Source organism: Trichechus manatus, unplaced genomic scaffold (assembly GCF_000243295.1).
Source record: "Trichechus manatus latirostris isolate Lorelei unplaced genomic scaffold, TriManLat1.0 scaffold00004, whole genome shotgun sequence".
Classification (NCBI taxonomy): Eukaryota; Metazoa; Chordata; class Mammalia; order Sirenia; family Trichechidae; genus Trichechus; species Trichechus manatus.
The window spans coordinates 30605697-30633103 of record NW_004443940.1 but is presented as its reverse complement, the minus strand read 5'-3'; the positions used below and the strand labels follow the sequence as shown (position 1 = coordinate 30633103).

The 27407-nt window shown below is 40.3% G+C and overlaps 1 protein-coding gene and 1 non-coding gene across 10 annotated transcripts in view; both read right to left on the bottom strand.

Annotated features, from left to right (window-relative positions):
* Positions 1-3: 3 nt before the first annotated feature.
* Positions 4-27407, bottom strand: part of RNF149 (ring finger protein 149) — a 43645-nt gene continuing 16241 nt past the window's right edge. Inside the window, exons 2-8 of one of the 9 annotated variants that reach the window (XR_002824567.1) lie at positions 24985-25235; positions 24022-24090; positions 16931-17013; positions 14666-14762; positions 9747-9945; positions 3456-3632; positions 4-1214 (exon numbers count right to left, since the gene is read on the bottom strand). Coding sequence is in view for 5 of the 9 variants with exons in the window: in XM_023733964.1 (XP_023589732.1) it covers positions 3523-3632; positions 9747-9945; positions 14666-14762; positions 16931-17013; positions 24022-24090; positions 24985-25235 (809 nt within the window). In the remaining 4 variants the exon portion in view is untranslated. Of the gene's footprint in view, positions 1215-3080; positions 3633-5846; positions 6093-6559; positions 8424-9746; positions 9946-10852; positions 10973-12321; positions 12375-12576; positions 13443-14665; positions 14763-16930; positions 17014-24021; positions 24091-24984; positions 25236-27407 lie in introns of those variants that run through there. The other 8 variants (XR_002824568.1, XR_002824569.1, XM_023733983.1 and 5 more) reach the window with 8 other exon arrangements.
* On the bottom strand, positions 5407-5520 carry LOC111821156 (small nucleolar RNA SNORD89). Its single transcript, XR_002824616.1, has one exon. It is a non-coding gene; the product is annotated as a small nucleolar RNA SNORD89 (small nucleolar RNA).

The window sequence follows — 27407 nt, the reverse complement described above, 5'->3', positions numbered from 1 at the left end:
GGCTCAAGCGTAACGACTGTGAGGATGGCGCAGGAATGGGCAGCGTTTTGTTCTGTTGTACAGGGGGTCACTGGGTCGGAACCGACTCAATGGCATCCAACAACTCTGGCACGTTCCAGCAGAAGGAAATGCTACTCTCTGTGTGCATGGACCAGAAACCAAAAAACCAAACCTGTTACGTCAAGTTCATTCCAACTCATAGTGACCCTACAGGACAGAGAAGAACTGCCCCATAGGGTTTCCAAGGAGTGGCTGGTGGATTCCAACTGCTGACCTTTTGATTAGCAGCCCAGATCTTAACCACTGTGCCACCAGGGCACTGTGCCTGGACCAGAGCAGGTGCTGATACTTTTCCCAACCCTCTCGCCTTGTCTGCATGGGCTCAGTCTGAGCACTAATAATGTGATCTCAGATCAGTAGTGTGCCACCTAGTCCAAAGTCTTGTGTGACATGAGTTAAATCATGAAATTTGGTACAATTTTTAGTGCACCTCAGCCAAGTACGCTGACTTACAGAAGCGGGCAGTGCCATTTTATGTTGGATAAAACAAGGGGCTTTTCCGCCACAGTTTCGGCTTTCAGCACTTTTCTAGATAGTGGTTCTCACGTTCAGGCGCCTGCTGGATTGTCTGGGGCTGTGTTCAAATGTAGATCCCTCGGCCCCACTCGTTTGAGCCTTACCAGAACCACCCTACCTCCCCCAGGCTATATATTTTCATCCCCAATTACAAGTAAATTGAGGCTCAGGGAGCTAGTTGGCAGAGACAACTCACTGTGCTGAGGAATGAGCAGGTTTAAAAAATTAGGTAAGGAGCTGTACTCCCCACTGGAAAAATTTCAAATCGAGCAAAGATTAATTGTAAAATATGAAAACCCCATCCTAAGTAAAGGTAAATGAAACCCCAGGAAAAGTAACTTAAAGACCAACAATCCCAGAGAAAAAATCTGGCAAAGGACGTAACTAGTTAAAGAACAGATATCCTAAGACATGAAAAGATGCTCAGCCCCTTCTCACTTGTCATACTGGCAGAACCTGAGATACGTGAAAGCAGACTGCTGACAAGACCGGGGCGGGGCAGACGCTCACACGTTCCCAGTATGACTACAAAATGATCCAGCCTCCATGGATGAAATCTGGCAGGAGCTCCCAGAGTTCCAAATGCAGTTACCTTCTGACTCGGTCATTCCGCTGCTGGGATTCTGATGAACATACAGCTACATGCACAAAATGACATCCGTGTAAGATGATTCATCGTGACACTGTTTGAAATGGCAAAAGACTAGAGAAAACTTAAGGTTCCAGCAATAGGGGATTTGATGCACAACTAATACTACGTCCCTACAGGGGGGAGGCCAGAAACCCTGGTGGCACAGTGGTTGGTTAAGAGCTATGGCTGCTAACAAAAATGTCGGCAGTTCGAATCCACCAGCTGCTCCTTGGAAACTCTATGGAGCAGTTCTACTCTGTCCTATAGGGTCACTATGAGTCAGAATCAACTTGACGGCAACGAGTTTTTCTTTTATAGGAGGGAGGAGAAATTTCCAAGTACTCATATGACATACTGTTAAAAAAGAAAAAAAAAGGCAAAGCATAAAAGAGCATACACACAGTATGCTATTTTTGTGTAAGAAAAGACTGTATATTTGATTAAAGAACACTGGAAGTGGAAGCAAGAAATTATTAACAGGTACCTATGGGGGGGGGGGTAAGGAAACCCTGGTAGCATAGTGGTTAAGAGCTACGGCTGCTAACCAAAAGGTTGGCAGTTCAAATCCAGCAGGTGCTCTGTGGAAACCCTATAGGCCAGTTTTACCCTGTCCTGTAGGGTTGCTGGGTCAGAATTGACTCGACGGCAGTGGGTTTGGTTTTGGATGGGGGGCAGAGGAGAGCAGATGAGGACTGGGTAGAACAAAACTTCCAATGCACATCTTTTTATATGGTTTTGATGCAAATTAAACCATACAGATTTTTTTTCATCTCAAGATTGGCAAAATCCCTCAATTTAATAACACCCTCTTCTGGCAAGGCTGTGAGCAAGCAGGTGGCACACAGGTGCCGTGCTGTGGGAGCATCCACTCTAGCAGCCTTTCTACGGGATGGTATCAGATACACTCTGACCCTCAGATTTACCTATCCGTGATTCTTCAGATACACCTGAACACCTAGGGAATAAGGTTATCACGTTTTATACTGAAGCAGTATTTGTTATAACAAAAGATTGGAAGCGTGCAGATGTCCATTACTACGGGGTGAGTCAAACCAGACACATACTGTGGGGTACCACTCAGACACATACTGTGGGTACCACTGAATACCATGTGACGCAACAGAGTATGATACAGGCACTGAGAGACACTAAGTGAAAACAGCGCGAAATAAAAATACACCTTTTGTGTTTACACAACCAAAAATACACCTTTTGTGTTTGCACAACCAAAAATACACCTTTTGTGTTTGCATAACCAAAAATACACCTTTTGTGTTTGCATAACAAAAAAAAAAAAAAAACTTAACCACTGTGCCACCAGGGTTTCCCAGGTTTGCATACAGACCTGGAAAAGTTAATAAAAACGTCTGCTTAAGTGTATGTTTGCAGGTGAAGGATCAAGTGAGACATTTTACCATACATTTTTTAATACCGTTTGGATTTTTGAACCAATTAAAAGCATTACCAAAACCTAAGAAGGTTACATCAAAACACTTTTTATATTCAAACAATTATAGTATAGCTTACAATGTAATCTTTTAAAGATAAAATGGATGTAAGCTACATTTCAGGCCTGCAGCTAGCAGCTTTGGGTTATACACCCTCACGTTCCTGGGCTACGCTCTCCTCAGCTCTTCAAGAAATCTGGATGAAAAAGTGTGAGAAACAACTACACCATGCCTCTTCCCAGGACGTGAGAATCAGACTGAGACCCGACTGGGAACCAGCAGGCGGGAACACGGGCACAGACTTGGTACAGCAGAGGGCAGGTGGCTTATAGTGAGTGGACAAAGCCAGGAAAGCGGAGACATGACGTCACTTAGTTGAATTCAACTTCTCAGATGATGAAATGACCGCAAAGGAAGATAGTTAATAAACGGATTCCTTACTTCCTTTATTTAAAGTCAATCCTATATAATCAGAGTGCAAGTCAAAACGATGTTGCTCTAACACAGCAGAAACCAGGTATATCTAAATCAACACAGATAATCCCCACTGAGGTGGTTTGTTAAAATGACATCTGGCAGCAGTACTAAGTGTGAGTAATGCACTTCTAATCATTTCAGGATCACAGTATTTGGTGTTTTCTTCAAAAGGGGAAGGAGTTTCAAACTTGTTTTGAATAAACAGCTTACAAAAGAATGGAGTTTTTATTTTACATAAAATATTGTCTAAACTGAGTCAAGATTTTCATTTATGATACCAATAAAAGGTTCTTAATTAACCAGTTTAAGAGAAGACAGCTTACCTAAAGTAAAAACACAAACAAACAGCAAACCTATGTTATCCTGGGATTCAGTAACTGCAGTCACCTTTCAAATGGAATCAAACGAGTTCAATTCAACTGTCATGTTAAACAAAGCAAACACCTTGAATTCTCTGGATTTCCTACTTCCAGTTTCTAGCTTGAATATCTTCACATCACCTGTTAAAAAAGAAGATGGCACTAAGTAACAGTTTAGGGTTGAAAATGAAGTTATTCGAAAAAGAAAATCATCTGGGATATTAAAACATTTCTGTTTCAAACAATTCCCTTTAATTTTGTTTTATTCATTTAAACAACTTTATAGAATTGATATCACTCTAAATTTTTATCCTGCTAGAGTACATAGGGGGAAACCCCGGTGGCGTAGTGGTTAAGAGCTACGGCTGCTAACCAAAAGGTTGGCCAGTCGAATCCATCAGCTGCTCCTTGGAAACTATGGGGCAGTTCTACTCTGTCCTATAGGGTCGCCGCTCTGAGTGGGAATCGACTCAACAGCAATGGGTTTGTTTTTTTTGGTTTAGCGTACATATACGTTTACACACAATTTTAAGCAGCATGTGTCACTATTTTATACATTTTTAATGTATGAAACATTTTAATGTCTAAATACATGGAGAAGGATGGACCATACACCTATTTTAAACTGATATTTTCAGTGATAGCCCTTTAAAATAGCATTTTAAGGGTATCTGGGAAGTTAATTCATGGGAAGAAGTTTAATACACGTATTTGTTGAAATTCTCTCACCCTGTAACACTAGGAAGACGTTCTGCTGATTTCATTTTGTATCTGGGCTTTTTATGCAATCCACTACTGTTCTCAGCAGGAAAAGCCCTAAGATGCTTTAAAGAACCTACATTGGCTCTGGGAGAGTTTACCAGCCTCACACCCACAGGAAGTACTTGTCTTCCAGGTTTCTTATTGACTCATAATGCTCACAAGCCTACAATTCATCAAGAAGATTGGCTTGGCTTTTTATTTTAAATGAATGCAATGCAAATACTTTTTTCAATCCACAGTTTATACTGTTCTACAGAAAGAGGGCAAGGATCTAGGTACACAGCTGATTATGACATTGGGGAAATTTCCCTTTTATACTAGTAATCCAAGCATCAGTATTACTGAAGATGACATCCTGACAAGTTGTTTTTAAACAACGAAATTAGCTGGGAAAGGTGTACGTGGACTTTTCTAACAAGTACAACACGTTACACCACCAAACTTGTTTTCGTTCCAGCCAACATCCTGTGCTTTGTAAATCACAAAGAAGAGTTTACACCAAGCCTCTAAGAAATTGTTTTTGACTAAAACAATTACCTCAAGTTCTAGTTAGGAATACATATAGACACATATACTGATTTATTCTCAGCCTTCATTAAGCAAAGAAACTTTAATATGCACAGAAGAGACTGGCAAACTAAACTATCTTCCTGGGATTTGGTTACACGAGGTATTTCACCCAAATGGGACCACACCTATTCTGATGCGACGGTTACTGCTGTTAGCTGCAGTCCAGTCAATTCCAGTTCACGGGGACCCCATGTGTGCAGAATAGAACTGTGATCCAGAGGGTTTTCAAGGCTGTGACCTTTCAGGAGTACACTACCAGGCCTGTCTTCTGAGATGTCTCTGGGTGAGTTTGAACCACCAACCTTTTGGCTAGTAGTCAAATGCATAACAGCTGTGCCACCCGGGGATCGTATAATACACCTATTCTTGAAGGCTTATCATTATTATTGTTATGATTCTATCAGTCTTGATTTGGCAATATCTTAAGGTACACAGAGAGGTACTATTTATTCATTCAAGCCCCAGTGCTGTCCGAGGGTCACTGAAAATTTTTTCCTTAAGAACAGCTCTCTTTGGGAATGCTCTTCTTGACCAGTCCTATTTGGAAAGCTTGACCAAGTCGTAAAGCTTCCGTTCCAGCATTACTGAGGTCAGACCAAAGGTTCGCTTCAGGAGATTTTGTCATCGTGCATCCAGGGAGAGCAAACTGCTTATGGAGACACTGCAATTCGGCCTTTTATCGTCATCATTCCTCAGTGCCAGCCAGGACCGACCTCCCGGGAAAGTCTCTGTAGGTCAAGATCCCTGAGACAGCGCGCGAGAGCCCGTCATTGCCTGCCGGGGGACCTACCTCCTGGGAAAGTCTCTGTACGGTCAAGATCCCTGAGACAGCGCGCGAGAGCCCGTCATTGCCTGCCGGGGGACCGACCTTCCGGGAAAGTCTCTGTAGGTCAAGATCCCTAAGACAGCGCGCGAGAGCCCGTCATTGCCTGCCAGGGGACCTACCTTCCGGGAAAGTCTCTGTACGGTCACGATCCCTGAGACAGCGCGCGAGAGCCCGTCATTGCCTGCCGGGGGACCTACCTTCCGGGAAAGTCTCTGTACGGTCAAGATCCCTGAGACAGCGCGCGAGAGCCCGTCATTGCCCGCTGGGCGAGTCCCTGCTTTCACATTCTCTGGAGCTGTGGCTTTCTGATGGGAAACTGAGAAGATGCCACTCAGGACGCCACTGGGAGGTAAGCAGGTGTAAGGGGCAGGCGGGGAGCCTAACAGTGCTTTAGATGCACGGATAAACTGCCTCTTTCCAACAGCTGCCTACAATTTTCAAAGCTAAAAAAAAAACAAACCTACATTATTTATGAACAAACAACTTTTATGACATTTGTTAGAAAGAAAATAAAACCAAGCCAACCCCGTCGCTGTCGAGTCGATTCCGACTCCCAGTGACCCCACAGGACACAGCAGAACTGCCCCATGGGATTTCCAAGGAGCGGCTGCTGGATTTGAACTGCTGACCTTTTGGTTAGCAGCTGAGCTCTTAACCACTGCGCCACCAGGGCTACAGAAGGAAAATGATTACTGCCATAAATAATACAACTAAATGTGTCTGATTTCCTACTGTATCTTCATCTACATTCCCCATCCTCTCAGCATCTTCTCAAGTTTAAAGTTGCAGCAAAAATTCCAGAATTATGTGACCCTTCTTTATCATACTTAGTCTATCAGAAAAAAACTTCCATTAAAGGAAACTTCTTTCTCTCTAAGTACTGAAGAGTTTTCTTATCTTCTCTTGCTAAATTCTTTTTCTGCTATTAAAGACTTGTGTTTCTGGGGATGAGGCTGTATTATTCCAGCCTCTTCTCATTTATTATTTAGTTTTCAAACTTGTGAGTTAACGAAAGCTGTAGCTGCTGATTAAGAGGTCATGCTTCTGCAATTACCGAAAATAACTCACCTTGAGCTGTCAGTGTTCTTTTTAAAAGTCAGCTCCATTAGCTACTGGGAGAACTGGTCATTAAAACATTTCTCCCTAATATGTTTCTCAAAATACAAACAGCGAACACCAACTATTTGGTACAGAATCAGAGACATATTTTCCCGTTCCCACTGAACCACGGAAGGTAGATTCCAAAGCGAATGGCTGTCATGGGAACCTACTTTGAAGCTGCCTGTTAAACCAAGGACTCAAACTAAGACAGACTTTCTATTTCAACTGCTCCTCACGCTGAATTTGGCCTTAGAGTTTAACTCGGTAAAAGCACTTGTTTTATTTGCAGAATACGTCACTGTGACTGGCTAGAATCAAAATATAGTAAATAACTTGAAAAAATAAGCTATATAAAACCTCATACCTTAGATACGGCTATAAGAATAAACTTCATAATTTTCTATGAATTTTTTCTCAAAAAATTATTTTTTGCCCAAAAATTAAATGTAAGATATACACAGTAAATAGTTTAGGACTACAATTTCACACTCTATAAAATGACTGTACTTCATAAGGAGAAAGAGCAGGGTGGGTGTGGGTATGTGTGGGTGGGGGTGTGTGTGTGTGTATTTACTTAGACACTAGAAAACACAAAGAGCCGTCTCCAAAAGCTTGACATTAGTCTGCTCCTTTAACCTTCAGGGAAGAAAAACAAATAAGAGGGAGGGAAGAAAAAGAGAAAATGATAAAGCAAGGTCATCGTATTAGCTTTGCTTAAAAACGAATCCAGAAAATTGGTTACTTGTTTATTTTGTTCCAACAATAACAAAAATAAAAATTCTTCATCACCCGTTTAATTTTAAAGATTAAATTGTAGTTGGAATCAATATCATATATACATCATTTTTAAAAATCCAGTATGCCTACTCAATTTCCTTAACGAGGCAACAAAGCACTTAATGCTCCTGTGCAATACCGGGTCTTAGCTTTTTTTATTTGTAGGAAAAAAAACGGACCAACTCCTCTCCCCATCAAGGTGTGACAAGAAATAAGATAACGAAACAGAAAAATGCAAATCTTCAAGTCATCTAGTGCTTCTCTCAAAATTCCAAATAGAAAACCATGAAAATGTTCTCTGTTTTGGAAATCTCTATGTACAAAACAGATGTGCAAGAAAGCTGTATATTTCTAACCTGGTATACAAGTTTATAGTTCCAAAAAAGAGTCTTTCCTCCAGGGAAAACTCATGAACAATTACTAAACTTAATTACACAATCCCACTTCAAACTAGTCGAAAATAAATGTGCTTTAGTCTAAAAAATCCTCAAGAAACAGAAGTGATCTTGTCTGTACAAGTACCACAGCAGCTATTGCAGAGTTTGGAAACACCACCCGTCTTTTACGTCAGTGTGTCTTTCCCAGTCATCTTCCCTGTAACAGTGTGAAACAACATACAACCTATTACATGTCACCGAGTTTAGTAGGTAAAGGGATGAAGACCATTCAGAAAGTCTATTTAAGAATAAAATATCTTAGCCCTTTTGTATATCAAGCCAGAATCTGAAAAGTAAAAGAATGTATATTACTTTCAAATATACAAACAATGTGCTAAGGTAAAAAAATAAAATGTCCTTTAGTTCAAGCTGGAGCTGTGTCCACGACGCCGCCTGCCGCCCGTGGGAATGCGCACGAGGAGACGGGTCCTCCACGCTGGGGGTCACTCCTGCCTGCTTCTAAAACAAAGCAACAAAGACCACCCGACATCAGTCAGGATATTGCCAGCTTCAATTACACAAACACAGTTACTTATCTGGTGACTGTAATTCAAGAAACAAATTACAGAAAAAACTAAATAAAAGTTACACGCTAAAATTACAGCTCATTTCAGAGAAACAGTCACCAAGGAAAATTACATAAATATCTTTCTCAAATACACTATCTACTAACTGTCATAATTTAATAAACAAAGAGAAGTACGTAAAAGGATTCCCATGTTAAAATGCAGAATAAGAGTAGGAGACGTTTTCTACTATTACTCTAACCAGCAAGACAGCTGATTGGCATGGCGCTACCAAAAAAAGACATGCTCTGACTTGTGGTATTGGAATATGTTTTCAAAAGTAAAACCAATTATCCTCAAAAAACCACCAGCAAACCAAATCTGGTAGCATATGAAAAGGAGTATAGACCATAACTAAGTAGGATTTATCCCAGGAATGCAACAGTGGTTCAACATCTACAAGTCAATCAATGTAATACATCACATTAACAGAATGAAGAAAAAAAAAAAAAATCACAGAATGCAGGGAAAAGCATTTGGCAGAATCCTATATTCTTTCATGATGAAAACACTCAACAAACTTTAGAAGGGAAATTCCTCAACATATTAAGGGGCATTTATAAAAATCCACAGCTAACAGGGCAGCAGTGAGAGACTGAGAGCCATCTGCTCATGATGAGGAACAAGACAGGAAGTCTGCTATCACCACGGCTCCTCAACGACGACTGCAAGCTGCAGCCAGAGCAATTGGGAAAAAAGAGACACAAGGCATCCCAACTGCAAAGGAAGGAAGAAAACGCTCACTCTCAGTAGATGACATGATCCTATATATAGGAATATATGGTGGCACAGTGGTTAAGAGCTTGGCTGCTAACCAAAAGGTCGGCAGTTCGAATCTACCAGCTGCTCCCTGGAAACCCTATGGTATGGTTTAAATAAATCACAGTAAATCCAAAACGTAATACTATGTACCTATAAACAGTTATGAGTATATTTATTGATACAGAAAGAGCTTCATGTGTTAAGTGAAGAAAGCAAGTAACCTACCAGCACATAAACGCTAATACCCCAGATACTTCCTTTAAAAACTTATATATATACTTATGCATACACACAGGAAAACATCTGAAAAGGGATTCATCCAAATATTAAAACGGTACCTCCAGAAGTGGGGTTATGGATGGTTTTCATCTATGCTTTTTTGTATATTTTGTGTATTAACTGTCTTTCTATGACAGAGAACATCACAGTGTTTTATAATCTGCAAGCAACTTACCCAATAGTGCTGTGTTTTCCCCTGCATCATCTTTAAAACTGGCACTGCACTGAAGCGCAGACTCGTTGGTGGAAGATGATGGTAAATTGCTTCCGTCACTTCTGCCCTCATCTTGTATGGCGACACTCAGATTTGCAGCTGAAACACTTCCAGAGGTGGATTCTGGAGCGGGCGTCTCCTGCACGTCTTCAGGCTCTGTCTTAAAGATTAGAGAAAAAAAAAGAAAATACCCTTCTTAAATAACACAATCAGAGCTTCAGCTAGCATCTTTTCCTCATCATTTATGTAAAATATCATTAACTTCTATGAACTAAATTTGGTAAAAAGCACAGCAATGACTCCTTTATCTAGAATTATCAGAAAATGACTACTTCTCAATAAGCACGCTTTCTAAGACTGAAACGCTTTTTATTCTAAAACCCATTTTTCCTTGATACAAGCAATGTCACCTCTGATAGAAAGGGAAGCTCTGTTACAAATGCTTTCCTGCCCTTTGAACCCGTTGCCATTGAGTCGACACCCACTATATAGGGCAGGGCAGAACTGCCCCATAAGGTTTCCAAGGCTGTAATTTTTATGGAAGCAGACTGCCACATCTTTCTCCCACGGAGCAGCTGGTGGGTTCGAACTGCTGACCTTTAGGTTGGCAGCCCACCGCTTAACCGTTGCGCTACCAGGGGGCATAAATCAGCCTGGCTGTCTGCTGATCATTTAGGGCGGCAGCTATGCACTCTGAGTACTTCCTCTCGCTGTTTTACGGTGAGGCACGAGGGTTTCCCATGTGAGCAAGGCTTCTGAACAACAGAGGGCTTCACACTGTATTTTGGTTCACTTTCCAAAAAAAATAAAACCAACTCTGGCTTCCTCCTCACATACAGGGCGTCTTATCAGCTGTTAGTCTGCCCCCAACATCCCTCCTTCTGCCAGTTTGCTGCTTTCAAGAAGAAAAGATAGTAAAAGTGAGGCCGGGAGACTATGAGCATTACTATACTGAATATCCAAATTTGGGGGGTATCCAGAAACCCTTTTTTGATTAATACTGGAGTCAAAGCTTTGCTGTGAGTAGTTGAATTGCTGGTGAAGTGACCTATTAAACGGAGGCTTACTGTAGGAGTCAAAGCGTTGCTGTGAGTAGCTGAAATCGCTGGTGAAGTGACCTATTAAACGGAGGCTTATTGTAGGAGTCAAAGCGTTGCTGTGAGCAGTTGAATCGCTGGTGAAGTGACCTATTAAACGGGGGGTTACTGTAGGTGGTGTGGACGGTTAACGCGCTCGGCTGCGAACCGAAAGGTTGGAGGTTTGAGCTGACCCAGAAGCACCTCAGAAGAAAGGCCTGGAGATCTGCTACCATAAAACCAGGCACTGAAAACCCTGCAGAGCAGATCTTCTCTGACACACCTGGGGTAGTGATGAGTCGGAGTCGAATCAATGGCAACTGGCTTTGTTTTGTTTTTGTAGGTTGACTGTGACGTGTGATTCATAGTCTTAATTTTGTTTCAAGTGAAAACACTGCACAGTGACTGTACCACCGCACCCCTTCTCTGCTGCTCTCCGGGCCAAGGACACAGCTGGCCTTCTGCTCCCCACAGCCGTGTCCACAGCCCGGCTCTGCCTCTGTTCTACAACCCGCCCACCTCTGAAGCTCATACACTACTTTCTAATCATTAACTAAACACCCTCAAGAATGTGACAGTTTCCCTCCTACTCTGACTCCTGACACAACAAGCAACAGATCCTGTGGTCTCACGATAATGCCCAAAGTCCTGCTCAGGCCGATCCCAATCTGTTCTCCAAGCTTATCTAAACAGCTGCCAAACTCAACTACCTGCCAGTCTGAAACCCCACGAACGTTCGCACCTCTGTGGACACACCATCAATTTGCAATATACTTATCTGTCTGACAAATCCTTTAAGACTCAGGTGAAAGGCCCCTTCTCTGAAAAAACAACCCCCTATATCTTCCCTGAGCCCTGGTGGCACATGGTTAAGTGCTCGGCTGCTAAATGAAAGGTCAGGGGTTCGAACCCACCAGTACTCCGTGGGAGAAAGATGTGGCAGTCTACTTCCACAAAGATTTACAGCCTTCCAAACCTTATGGGACAGTTCTGCTCTGTCCTAGAGGGTTGCTATGAGTCAGAATTGACTTGATGGCAGCGGGTTTGGTTTTATTTTTGGTTACAGCTTCCTTAGAGTCGCCGGGTGATGCAGATTGTTAACACACTCGGCTGCTAACCAAAAAGTTGGATGTTTGAGTCCACCCAGAGGTGCCTTGGAAGAAAGGCCTGGTGATCTACTTTTGAAAAATCAGCCACTGATAACCGTTATGGAGCACAGTTCTGCTCTGAAACACGTGGGGTTGCCACGAGTTGGACCTGACTCGGCGCCAATGGTTTGGTTTCTCTCTTCCCTGCTCCCGCCTGGCAGAGCAGGTCACTCCTTCCTCTGGGCTCTCACAGTACTTCCCACATACGTCTCTGCCTTATCAGGTGTGTGTGTGCGCCCAGGCTCCCTCCCCACAGCAGCCGGCACGCCATCCACCAGTCCAGAATGTGCAATCCCCAAGAGCGGATTTCACCTTTGTGTCCCCAGCGACAATCCGTTAGGTGGCACTCCTCTAACAGATGCTCGCTGAATGCATGGAAACAAGAGTGATAAGTGGGACATGAAGTGTGTTTGAAGGACTGTTGGTGACTCTCTCGCTACCTCTGTGACGAAATGGAGACCAGTTAGTACACGAGAGTGTTTCACAGCCACTTGTAAAATCCAAAGCAGGAAGAGCCACTGGGTCTTAAAAAAAAATGACCTATTTGTCTAAAGACTGGAAAAAAAAAAAAAAAGAAAATTAACAGCAGGACAAGTTAATTCTTAGTTTGATTTTGCAGTTGCTATAGGTTTCTATCCTTCAAAAAAGAAATCAGGCTTTTTCTGGGGATACACATTCTAGCTCTTCTGAAATTAATATTCTAAGAAAGTAACTCAACCTTATTAAAACAAAGAACTCCTGATTTTTAATAAGTGAAATATGTATGTAGACATATTTCTAAAAGCAAACCTCACGAGGATCAGTCTCGGTGCTAAGATCAGTGAAGTTTTTACCGTCAGTGTTCTTTTTCTAGACACGAACAGCAGGTTTAAAATTACTGACTAATGCAGAAAAGAAATTAACACATGCTTCAGAGTATATTTAATAAAGGAAAAAAGTTCTAAAACTTTGCCAGGATAAAACAGTCTTCTCTTATTTAAATAAGCTGTCCTACAAAGACTCATTCTCTAAGCTGCAGCCCCTGGAACAGAGAGGGGATGAGTCGAACCTACTGTGTCATGCTAAATAGAACCAGGATTACTAAAAACTAAAAATAAATGAATGTTGGAAGTTCCAGAGGAAAGAAAACCCTTCCAGACATCAAAGCAGGGTGAGGTGGTAACAGCACGGTTCTTCAGTGCTGACCGTCTCCCCTCATGGGGCCTTACAGCCATGACCTTCTGGGAGTCACCCTGAAAAAATACATGTAATTCACGGAAAACGAAAGCAGGTACTGAGGGAGCAGCGTCTTACGTATCTTCTGAAGACATGCCAAGCTACATGATGAGGGCATTTTAAGCAGACTTGCAGGCTGGCCACTAACTGCCTTGTTCCAAAAGTCAGCTCTTCAGTGATGCCATCCCAGAGCCCTCAATGGCTGGAGCGGCTTTCAGCTGCATAAACAATTATCATAAATAAAACCTCGTTCACTAAGAACTCTAAGAATATGCTTAGCAGGAAGAAAGGTATATATATCTCTCAAAAAACCGACTTGATGGCAATGGGTCTGGTTTTATTGGGTATATATTTAATATTTAAATTACTTTTTTCAAAGATCGTTATTTCAAAACTCTTCATTATTTAGTCAAGGATATTTTGAGACACTCATATCTTGCATGAAAGCTCTAAAAACAACAGAAACAGATTTATTTATTTTCTCTACATTCTCCCTTTTTGGTGACCTAGTAGTTAAGAGGTTGGGCCCTGGAATTTAGCAAACCTGTGTTTGAAAGGTGGTTCACCATTAACTAGCAGTGTGACCTTAGGCGAGTTACTTAACTTCTCTAAGCTCGAGTTTTTAATTAGTAAAATAATGATAATACTAGGACTGAGCTCCTACAGCTGTTCTGAGGATTAAATGCAGCTAAGTGTATGTAAGGCATTTAGCACGGGGCTATTATTATCATCTCTCACTTTGCCCAAACTGTCTGTTTTTTGAGGAAGGTCCTATGACCAACTGTATCTAAATATCACAAGCCGATGTAACAAATTCAACGCAGGATACATTTCCCCAGCACTGTCTGATTCTTAACCCAGAAGCTGGGAGAGCTGGTGGCTAAAAGGGTTCACTCCAGGCTCCTCAGATGTAAAACGCAGACCTTGACCCAGAGAATCTACCAGGCCCTTCCGCTTTGAACGTTTTGTAGATACAGAAGTGACTTGCATATATACATTTTGCAGTGTAGCATGCCAAAATACGTTTCTTTAAAAGTACCTACAAGCTCTTTGGGAAACATCCTAGCATACTGTCCTATGATCACAGATGCGGTTCATTTTTTGGAATGCCTTAAGAATTCATTGTTAATAAAGAGGAAACCTTCAGAGAGCCACAAGGATGTTGTTGTTGTTAGGTGCCAGCGAGTCGATTCTGACTCATAGTGACCCTATAGGACAGAGGAGAACAGCCCCATAGGGTTGCCAAGGAGCGGCTAGTGGATTTGAACTGCCGACCTTTGGGTTAGCAGCCAAGCTCGTAACCACTGTGCTACCAGGGCTCCACAAGGATGTTAGGAGGAGCATTTTAGCCACCCATTCCTCTTGCCTCTGGCCGATAAGAAATTGACTCACTCAGTAAGAACCGGGGCAGAGATTGAATATAAGCGAAAACGTAACAAACCCAATATCCCAGGGCTTTGATGACATCAAGTTTACACATTGGACAAGTTCGGTGATCCAAAAGCCATGGGTCAATGCATGTTCTATGAAAAATATGCCTAAAAAAATTAAGTATGTGTTATTTTTATGTCTTATAAGGGAAGACAAAACATCCTATCAACTCATCTTCTCCTCCCAAGTTAACTCACATAAAATCAACATTCTAAACACTTACTCTAAGTATTGATTTCTATGTTCCATATTAAACAGAACCTGGCACTTCTAGGGAAATGTTCTCTTCACTCTACATAAATAGCATGGTTTATGCTCAGAATCGAGCTTCATTTTAGCCTCATACTAGCTTGCCTTTGTAAGTTACTTGAAAACCTTTTGGGAATAAATGTGGCATAAATAAGCTAATAGTACCTTTATAAACATCCATAAAATGACTCAAATGGAAATCTAGCAAAATATTAACAAGTCATTTTGGGGTGGTAGGCTTAAAAATGACTGATTTCCTCTCTTATACATTTTTTGTATATTTTAAATTTTCTATATTAAGCACTTATCACCTTTGGAGTCAGGAAAAAAAAAAAAGACATCTATTCTTAACTGATTTAGTCTTAGCTGGCTAACTTCCCCTCCAATGTGATGAATCTATGTTTTCTATGCATGATGAAGACATGGAGTTAAGAGAGTATGTATGGGTTTTAAGAGTCAGGCAGATGGAGCTCAAATACCAGCTCTGCTGATTGATGGCTGTGTGCTTTGAACTAGTTATTTAACCTCTCTGCACTAACTTTCCTCATGTGCAAAATGTGGGAAAGTAACAGAACCTACACCAGAGGGCTATTCTGAAGAGTCAACACTAATGTGCTTCTAACTGCGCCAGGCACACAGCAAATACTTAATAATTGTTTGCTATTGTTATTATTTTTTTAATGTATGAAGACCTTTTCTCCAAACAGAAATCTGCTAATGAAGTTAAAATAACAGTACTTAATTATATAACATAGCATATGTAGTCCAGCTTGTCTTCTGATCTTTCCATCTTCAAACTGAAACTCACCCAAGGGAAAAGTCTTTACAAAAACACAAGAGACACTCGTTGGCTTTATTGGGGTGGGGGGTGGGGTTGTTATAGGACGTTCTGGAGAAAATGGGGGAGAAAGTTAAAAAACCCACTAATAACCAGGAAATACTCTCTGAGGGTCGAATAACCTACATGCGCAAGTCTGCTCATGGGGGTCAAGTGCAGACCTGGCGCAATGCCAAGGATATTACCTTGTGCTGTAAAAGGATATTAGTTTCTGGCTGCTCATTTACGCAGCATTTTTAAGTCAGAAAGACCTACCCTAAAACAGTCTATAGTAAAAATTCTTTTCTGTTTTAATAATTTTCTTTAAGACATGACCAACTGACCCTAATGCACTAAGTACCCACACCACCACTCCCATATAAATTCCTGTAGATTTAAGCAAGCTACTTGTATTCAGAAAACTTTTTTGTTTTAGATTGTTATTCTGATACTTATTCCTTCATTTCTTTCACAGAGGTATCAGGAATTTAATCTACTACAGAGTACGTGTATATATACCAAAGTACTTTGCAAACATACAGTAAAACATAATTACATATTAACTTGTGACTTGATTCTAACAGGTGTGAAGTATAATTAAAATTGATCAAAGCCTTAAAGCACATTATAATTTTTGCACACAAAGTAAGCCCTTCTGCTAACAAAGCAAGTCTTCTACAAAGTTATCAATTAATAAAGCATCCCACTATTAAAACAGAAATCACAACTTTCTGATTCTAAACCCAAACCCCTAGTGTAATCAGAGCAACCCCAAAGAGAACCCAAACTTAGGGGTGCACGTAACAGCAAACCACTGCCCTCCTGCCCTGCGTCTTGGCGCTCATGTCTGGCACTCTCCTCTGGGTCTCATCTGTCATGCTTCAGTTTCCGTGGTCCCACCACAGCATACTTTCTGCACCACTAAATCTGTAACGGAATGCCCAGAGTTCTAATAAAGCCTTGCTAATAGGACTAAAAGCCAATACATGACCAAGACACCTCATGGGCCAAACAATTCTAAAGCAACACCATACAAAAGCCTTGAAGACAATATGAAAACCCAACCTTCTTTTCTAAAGGTGACATGATCACCAAATGGTAAACATCTGCATGTCATGAAAGACTTGTAACTCTTTTGTCAAACATCTCAAACCTGCCAAGTAATCTTTAAATGTCATCAGTAGTTCTCAGGGGGTGAAAAGAACATACTTGCATGGCAGAATTCTGACAATATCCTTTGCTTTAAAATTTTCAATACACACTGCACAATTTTCGGCATCAACATCAATTCCCTGTAAAAAGAGAAAAGGGAAAGGGTTTACTACATCCTTGGTATCGAGTATTTTCTTAGTAAACTATCTTACTACATTCTGCGGTAACAATGATGGATTTGATTCTATGCTGGTACAACGTGAAGCTAAACACCAATAACCGCACTAGGTATTTGCTTTTTACCCTTCCCAAGAGCTCATCTAAAATAGTTGGGTGAAAAGGAAAAAAATTTTGGTCATGGACAGAGCTGGGGAAAAATGGAGAACAAAATTCTAACTCACAATAAAAGACGAGACTTACTGTTCTGACAGACTGCAGAAACCCTGAGAATATGGTCCCCGCACACCCTCTTAACTCAGTACTGAAGTCACTCTTGAGGTTCACCCTTCAGCCAAAGATTAGACAGGCACACAAAACAAGACTAAATGGCAACACCAGCCCAGGGGCAAGAATGAGAAGGCAGGAGGGGACAGGAAAGCTGGTAATGGAGAACCCAACGTCGAGAAAGGGAAAGTGTTGACATGTCATGGAGTTGGCAACCAATGTCACAAAACAATACGTGTATTAACTGTTTAATGAGAAACTAATTTGTTCTATAAACCTTCATCTAAAGTACAGTTAAAAAAAAAGGAAAAAATTTCATGGCCACCTAATCAGAAATGAACACTGTTTAAATATTAGGCTAGTGTTCTTGTTTTAAGGGCTGTAGAAAAGAAAACGTCTGCTCTACTATGATAAAATAAGTTATTTTTCAAACATAAAACTTATAAAGAGAATGAATATTCAATAAGCTACTGTTTTCTGGAATCATTAAAAAAAGAATAATTTCATTAGAATTTGCTAAAGAACAGACAGATACAACTTACAAATGAAAAAATCCACATGGCTGAATATCTGAAAAAATCCACTCTCACCAGTGAGAAACGAATTATAAATTAAATGATCATTTTTCATCTCTCAGATTGTAAAAAGAGAAAAAGTGCTGGGGAGAAAGCAGTCTCAAGACAAAATTTTCACTTCTAAGAATCTGTAACAGACTTTAGAGTAGTGTTAGCCACTCCCCCACTTCTCTGGGTACTCCCTCGTGTACCAACTGGCCTCATCCCATCAACCAAAGTAGGTGGGAACAGAGTGGTCATCTGACCCAAGACAGGCCAATGGGGTTCTTCCCTGGGATTCTGGCATGGGGATTCAGGACTACCAGTCAGAGTCTGCATGTGGCTGGAACTTTAGCAAGTTAATTTTATGGAACACACCACACTATCCTTACGGAATTATTTAAAAATATACAGTGAAGCCCGTGAGAGCCAGAACTCGACGCGTCGGCCTTGTTTTTCTGGGTCTCGCAAGCTTTCTGCCTTTGACAGGGTGCAGTCTTACCACTTTTCTATTGCTCTCTATTACTGGAAAATCCTTGAGTTCTCCTTCTCTGACAGGTTTCCACCTTACACAGGTTCTGAGTTTTGCAGGTGTTACTGTATTTAGCCATGAGTATCATATGTTAACAAAGAAACAGCAAAAATTTGACTTTGTACATATACACTGTTATGAGGAGCCCTGGTAGTGCAGTGGTTAAGAGATCAGCTGCTAACCAAAAGATAGGCAGTTCAAGTCCGCCAGCCACTTCTTGGAAACCGTACAGGGTAGTTCTACTCCGTCCCGTATGGTCGCTCTGAGTCTAAAGTTTGATGGCCATGAGTTTGGTTTTGGTTTTGGTTATCAAACCTTGTATTAAAATTAACTTTATAGCAACATTTTAAATAACATCTTGCATCTAAAGTAAGATATTATCACATATTTACCATATGCCATGCAAAAGTGATGAAATGATTTTTAAAGTCCCTAAGGGTTTGCAAGTTTATACATTTAATGCAAATGAGTTCACAGAAAAGAAAAATTAGAAAACAGATACCAAAAAAATCTGTTGCTGTCGAGTTGACTCCGACTCATAGTGACCCTATAAGGACAGAGCAGAACTGCCCCATTGGGCTTCCAAGGAGTGGCTGGTGGATTTGAACTGCTGACCTTTTGGTGAGCAGCCATAGCTCTTAACCACTGTGCCACCAGGGCTCCCAGGGAGACTGATGAACAAATACCAGTCTCCCGTAATGTACGACATGCGGATTTCAGCAAACACAACATTTTTTTAAATATACGTTTAAAATGTAAAACAGAAAATCCATGTATTCACTACATGGATCCTTTAGGGATCCTTTCTTTTTTTTTTTTTTTTAAATCATTACTTTGACAACAGTCCCTAGAAATATATTTTAAAAAATGTTCTGTATAGTAGGAAGATAATAATATAAGTTTATGCATGTTCTCAAAGACTAATAAGTTCAGTAAATCATACACATGAATCTACGTCTTCTTATATTTAAGGACTGAGATTTCCTGCTAAGCAGAGTAAAAACACATTCCAAGAGGAACACAATACTACATGCTTGTCAAGAAACTGGCTGTGCCAAGTGTGTGCAGAGTCTGTCATATGCTTTAACTGGAAACTTTCTCCCCGAGGACCCTCTGTGATTTGTAAACCAGATGTCAATCTTAAACTAAGAGATAAGAGATGGGGGGGGGGGGCGGGGAGGAAACAGACTTTTTTTCCTGTTAAATGTATTTGCCTGGAAAGAAACAGTCCCTCGCACAGCCTATTAAAATTCAGCTTTTACTACAAGGTAGTAACAATCTTAACACCAACAGTGGATGCAGACCATCAAGAAGCAAAGTGTGCCCATCCTACAGGCCTTAATTTTCTCAGTATTAATCCTAAATATTTCACTTTCAAATATCTTTTCATAGGGTTGCCTTTTTTTTTTTTTTTTTAAGTGAAAGCGTAAATATACCCAACATATATTTATTTTATAAATACTGAAAAGCTTTCTGTTACCCATGTTATACCTTGGATCTATTTTCAAGCCCCCTTTACAATTTGCTTAAAATTCCTTTTTTATTGCAAAACAAAAATTTCAGAAACATTAAAAAGACCACCCTGGCCTTCTAAATGTGATTCCATCAATTCAAACTGCTTCGACAATTTAGCACAAGCCGAGTTACCGCCGTCAATTAGATTCCGTAGGTTTTTCGATATCTTTAATCCACTTTTTACTTTAACTAGCTTTCACAGTCCTGAAATAAATTCTATTTCGTCATGGCAGAAATGTTGTTGACTCAGAAGAGGAGGGTGAGAATGGCTGTACAACTTGAAGAGTATAATCAATGTCACCGAGTTGTACATGTAGAAACTGCTGAATTGGTTGTTTTGCTGTGTATATTCTTAACAACAACAAAATAAGTAAAACAAAAAATGTTGTTGTTGTTGGGGGCTGTCGAGTCAATCTGGACTCATAATGACCCCATGTAACAGAGTAGAACCACCCAATAGGGTTTTCTAGGCTGTAATCTCTATGGCAGCAGGAATAGCATTGCAAAAGCTGAAGGTCTGAGATAAAGTAATGCATGCGGGAGAGAGTTCTCAATAAGACTTTTGAGTACTGTATTCCACATGCAGAATAGTTCTGAGCAAGCCAAATCATCCAAAACATAATTTAAAATTCTACAGAGCCAAAAAGGGAATTGCATTTATTTCTGAGTCCTCCTAATTTGCCCGTGCCAACCATAAAAACATTTCTGTTTTGCATAATAGCTTCAGATTTCTGAAACATTTACATTCCTAGTTGGTACACTGTCTCCCCTGCTAAGGAGCCTATAATTCTCCTTATTGGATCACTTCAGCTATAGTACTAGAAGATAAACCAACTTTTCACATTGCTTAGTTCATACAGAACCCCTTCAATGGGCTTTACTGTGAGACGCTAGGACTACAAAAACCAATAAATAAAGAACAGGTAGTATTCTGTCTGGGGGCAGTGGCGATTCACTGGTAGAATTCTCACCTTCCATGCGGGAGACTCAGGTTCGATTGACAGCCAATGCATCTCATGCACAGCCACCCCGTCTGTCAGTGGGGGCTTACGTGTTGTTAGGATGCTGAACAGGTTTTAGCAGAGTTTCCAGACTAAGACAGACTGAGAAGAAAGGCCTAGCAATCTATTTTCCGAAAAATTAGCCAGTGAAAACCCTATGGATTGCAACTGTCTGATCCTGTTGTATACGGGGTCTTCTTCTGGACAGTAGCCAAGGGCTTAATGGTTGACGCACCAGGGCTCCTTACGACAACAATATAAGGTTTATTTATCGATATTTTATTTAGAATTTCTTACCTATTGGTTCAGATTCCTCTTGTTATCTTTGCAAGGATTTGGTATTAGAATTTTGCTAACTTTATGAAACAAATTGAGACTATTCCTATCTTTGTATGACACAGAACACAGAGCACAGAAATTGTCTGATTTTTAAAGGTTTTACAGAATTCACTGGTACTTCTGAAGGGGATCAACTGTGGACAAGATACTTTCTTCTACGCAGACTGACTTACTCAGGTTTTCTACATCTTTTTTAGATTAATTTGATAGTTTTATATTCCTAAAAGATCATCCATTTCACTTAGATGCAGCATAAAGTTAGATACAGTGTATTTCTAATTTCCTCAAGCTCCTCGTAACTGTGTTCTAAAGAGATTTGTGTATTCTTTCTTTTTATCTTGGATAGTCTTGCAAAGGAGTCCTGGTGGCACAGTGGTTAAGAGCTAGGCTGCTAACCAAAAAGGTCAGCAGTTCAAATCTACCAGCTGTTCCCTGGAAACCTTATGGGGCAGTTTCACTCTGTTCTACAGGGTCGCTATGAGTTGGAATCAACTAGACGGTAATGGGTTTGTTTTTGGTTTTTTTTTTTTGGTTTAGTCTCGCAAGAAAGCACCAACACTTGATTGTTTTTATTTACCAATCCCCCTGGGTTTGTTTTCTAATACACTAATTTCTGTTTTCCCTTTAACTTTTTGTTATTGTTGTTATACTGTTGCTATTTTTCTAAGCAATTTCTTTTATAAAACTCAGTTACAGGCGAAGAGAGAACCAAAGGGGATTTTTCATGTAAGAGCAACTGACCTTGGGAGACAAGAGTAGACAACCATACAAGTACTAGAATATCTTAATATAACTAACCACATCAACCACTAATACCAGAGTCTGAATTTCGGAAAACTGCAGGTCTGTAGTTTAATGAGTGTTATTTTTGTTTTAATCCTTTAAGTAGGTAAGAAGAAGAGATCTGTACCAGTATACGTGCTTCTGACCTGGTGGCACAGCGGTTAAGGCAATCAGCTGCTAACCAAAACATTGGTAGTTTGAAACCACCAGCTGCTCTGCGGGAGAAAGATGTGGCAGTCTGCTTCCGTAGAGACTTACAGCCTTGGGAACCCTATGGGGTCGCCAGGAGTCAGAAGCGACTCGATGGCAGTGGGTTTGGTTTTTGGGGTTTTACATAAGTGCAGTTACTTTTTTTTAAGGAGGAATGGAGATTGGAGGGTGGAATACACTAAATCTCAACAACTTAGTGAGATGAAAGGAAAATCAAAACAACTATCACGTAGCCCTAAGTCCACAAAGTCACAGACATCACGCAGCACAGCAGACAGACCAGGAAGACAGCAAACATCACTGCACAGCAGCACTTGTCCTTTTAAAGAAAGGATCTGAAGTTCCAGACGCAGGATTTGTCCTAGTCAAAAAATACTTTAAAACTCTGCTGTGATTTTGAACTTTTATGTCTCAGGATGGCCATGGCAAAATGTTTTTTTTTTTTAAAATAGTTTTAAAAATGCCCTTTCTCAAGATTAGTCCAAAGGACTAATTGTCCACAGCTACCAAGGCCTCCACCGGACTGAGTCTAGTACAGCTAGATGGTGCCCGGCTATCACCACTGACTGCTCTGACCAGGATCACAACAGAGGGTTCTGGACAGAGCTGGAGAAGGATGTAGAGCATAATTCTAACTCACAAAAAAAAAAAGACCAGATTTACTCGCCTAAAGGAGACTGGAGAAACCTCGAGAGTATGGCCCCCAGACACCCTTTTAGCTCAGTGGTGAAGTTACCTCCGAGGTTCACTGTTCAGCCTGGGAGTGGACAGCCCCGTAAAACCAAATGAGACTAACGAGGTACAGGAGTCCAGTGGCAAGGGCCAGAAGGCAGAAGGGGACAAGGAAGCTGGTGATAGGGAACCCAAGGCTGAGTAAGGATATTGTTGATGTGTTGTGAGATTGTTAACCATTGTCATAGGGCAACATTTGTAGTAACTGTTAAATGAGAAACTATTTTGTTCTGTAAGCCTTCATCTTAAGTGAGAATAACAGCACAATTGGAAGAGCGTAGTCAATGTCACTGAACTATGTACGTAGAAATTTCTGAAACGGTGTATCTTTGGCTATGTGTATTTTCACCAAAAAAAAAAAAAAAAAAAAAAAGTTTGAGAATTTAGAGGGTTAATATGTTGTGGGGTTGTTAACCAATGTCATAAAACAACATGTGTACTACTGTTTCATGAAAACTACTTGTTCTGTAAGCCTTCACCTGAAGTAGAGAAAAATATATATAAAAAAAAAAATGCCCTTTCTCTCCTTCTCCACCAATTCCCATATCTTCTCCCTATAATTAAATGAATCAGTCAGATTTGACAAAACGAATTTAAAGTACCAGGAGTCTGCGGTATAGACTTTAGGGTCTTCAGCATCTTTAGCGTCAGCGGGCTCTGAAACAGCACTGACGGACGGACAGAACTTTCTTCTGTGATGGAAACATCTGTGCTATGAAATGTAACCAGTGTGGCTCAGGCACTGAATTTTAACTTTAATTTAAATCATTTAAATTCACATAGCCACACAGGGCTAGTGGTTACCACATTGGACAGTGCTGGTCTGGAGGGCTCTCTGCAAATGCACCAGAACATTCTTGCGAACCTTTCTTTAAAATAAATACATGTATGAAAGTTAGTCCTACCTCAAACTAGCCAAAACTCCACATGTTCAATACTGTGAATTCAGCAAATTAGAAAGATTTCTCAGACACACAAACAGATACATACTCTAGTCTGAATCTCCCCACCCCGCTCAAAAACCCATGAAAATCTCACCTTTTCTCCACGGTTTACAGTATGAAGTACAAGCTGGCCAATAATTTTCTTAATTTCTTTTCTATGGCTCTTGGGTAGAAAAAAATATTGTTATTATTATTTAAAATTTTAAGTTAAATCACGATTTAAAAAATCATTCATCATAATATAAGCAAGCATACAGGGAAAAGAAATCTCCCTTGAAAAGCGAAGCTGAATGACCACACTGAGAATAGCTAAAAATATACCAGGTAAGTCTTCCTGTACAGAAAAGCCACGGGTAACTCAGGAACGAGTAAGAATATTTATTTTCAATGCCGTATCTGAAGAAGAAACCAATTCTTATGTTTAAATACTGGCAAGAAAGTAGTAAATTGAGGATGGGGGTATCATACACTTTTGTTAACAACCCTAAAAGGAAAGCGTCCTTCCCAGAACACAGGTGGAAGATGACCCAGAAATGACTACCCACCACCTGGGGTCAGGAAGGTCAACTTTTCAGGACTACAGTGTTTAAGTTTGAAATTCCAAAGGCTTGCCTTCAATTGCCCTCCTCTTTGCTGTTACTGAGACAGTGTCTCTCTGTAGATAAATGGCTTTCAAAGTTACTCCACAATGGAGACAGAGAAGCCCCTTCCACTCTGTTCCCCGTCTTCGGACCTAGCCAGGGAACCAGGGTTACGTGGGGACAGGTCCACTCTATCTCATGTCTTTTTGTCATTCCTTTATGTCTGGAAAAGGACAAAGAGGGTATCTGCAGAAGCCAAACACGGGAAAAATGACCTAGATTTAAAAGTATCTAATTTCCCACGAAACAGAAAATTTAACATAGTCCAATTTAAAAAAATCATGTTAATACTTATATATTATGAGTGAAAAGGAAATTTAAAATATGGTCAAATATACAACTTTGAGCAATAAATACCGGAAATATTTACAAACTATTCTTTTAAAAAACAAACTTAAAAAGTTATCACTAATTACCTGATTTCCAAACTGTGAGCCAGTGTAGAGGAAACGCTGTATGTAATAAAATATCAGCCAGGCTAATGAGATAATCATCATGGTGATGAAGGCAATGGCCACAAACACCACCGACTGACTGCTGATGAACTCCTGCACGTGGCGTGTGCCAATCCCTATGGTCATCTTTACGGGAATTCCTCTTTGCACCAGATCCAAAAGTTCTCGTCCTTTTGGGTAGCTAATCATAATTACCACTGTATTCCCTGTCCCTGTAGGAGAAAGCAAAGAAAACAATACAGAGAACATAAACTATATAGGAAATTAAGAAAAATGTAAGAGTACTATTCTCACCTACCCATACACACTTGAAAACTTTGATAAAATGGACAGTTTTAAAGGAAAACGTACGTTAACAAAACACGTTCCAAAAGAAAAAGACAGATTAACTACCATAAAAAAATAGAATAAATCATTAAGAACTATCCCCCCCCAAAAAAAAGCCAGCACCCCATACAGTTTCACAGGTGAATTCTACCACCAAACCTTTAATGAACAAATAATGCCAATGGTATTTAAACTGTTCCACAGCAGATATAATGGAGGAAGTTTTAAAATTATTTCTAAGATATCAAAACCAAAGATGGTAATAAAAAACAAATAAAAGAACCATACAGACCATTTTTACTTATGAATAGTAATATATAATGCCTAAAGCATGCCCATTAAAATTAGGAAGGCAACATGAAAATTTCTGCTATGATCACTATTACTTAACATTGCCCTGAAGGCATGGGGCAGACAAGACAAAAACATAAGAAAAGGTAAAACAATGACTTTTACATGAATCTATCTACAGGGTTGCTATGAGTCGGAATCAACTCGACAGCAATGGGCTTTTTGTCTATAAACTAATGCGATAACCAGAAAGTATCAATAGGATTAAAAAAAACAAACACCAAAGTACTGCATCTAAAGTTCACTTAGGGAGAAATATGCAAGAATGAAAAGGAAAACTTTGCAAACATTAATACCTGGATCGGCCCCTAGTTAATTACAACGGTACGGTTGTAACACATGAAGACAACCAGCATAATAAAACAGACTTAGAAGTCCAGAAACACACCCAAATGCATAAGAGAATTTAGTATATGATAAAAGCAGAATTTCAGATCAATGGGGATAAAGATTATTAAAAAAAAAATAGTGTGGGGGGAACTGGGGGTCATCTGGAGGAAAAAAAAAAGCTGTATTCCTTTTTCATGCCTTATGCCAAAATAAATTCCAACTAAATCAAAGATGTAAGTACATATAACAAAAACTCAAACCTGTTGCCATTGAGTCGATTCCGACTTATAGTGACCCTACAGGACAGAGTAGGACCGCCTCATAAGGTTTCTAAGGAGCTGCTGGTGGACTGGAACTGCTGACCCTTCGGTTAGCAGCCATAGCTCTTAACCACTGCGCCACCAGGGCTCCAAAGTGTGTGTGCGTGTGCGTGTGCGTGTGCGTGTGCGTGTGCGTGTGTGTGTGTATTTTAAGGAAACATAAAATGGCCAAAAGAAATATGGAAATATAAGAAGATATAATATTGGGGAAAAAAAATCTTTGAAATATGAAAAGTCACCTCAGAGGTTCTTAAAAAAAGATTTGACCTCGAAAAATGAAAATACTTTGCATGGTCAAAAGAGAGCAAAAACAAGGTCAACAGAAAACAGTCAACTGGGGAAAAATACATGTAACCAAAAAAGACAAGAAACTAATTTCCTGTTAAAAAAAAAAAAAAAAAAAAAAACAGGAAAACCTCCACTGCCATCGAATCAATTCTGACTCACAGCGACCCTACAGGACACAGCAGAACTGCCCCAGAGGGTTTCCAAGGATGTAATCTTTATGGAAGCAAACAGCCACATCTTTCTCCCTCAGAGCAGCTGGTGGGTTTGAACTGCTGACCTTTTGATTAGCAGCTGAGAGCTTAACCACTGCACCACCAGGGGTCTGTACAACAGAATAACAGGCAAAGGAAATGAACCGTTCCCAGAAAATACAAATGGATTTTTAAATAACAGCTTTAATGAGCTATAATTCACATACCAGAAAACCCACCGTTTTAAAGTGTAGTAGTCCGCGGTTTTTAGTATAGTCGCAGGCTGGGCAAACATCAACACTATCTAATTCCAGAATATTTGCATCGCTCCAGAAAGTAACTCCCCAACAAACGGGTTTTAAACATATGAAAAGCAGTGGTACTAATAAAAGCGTTTTACCTATTACGTTGGCAAATATCAAAATGTTTGATACACTATACGGGCAAGAACCAGCCCAAGCTAGCGCTCTCATCCACTGCTGGGAAGTGAATTATTACAACCTGGATGGAGGGCAGCTCTACTCTGTCCTGTAGGGTCGCTATCAGTCTCTATCCCGTAGGGTCGCTATGAGTCTCT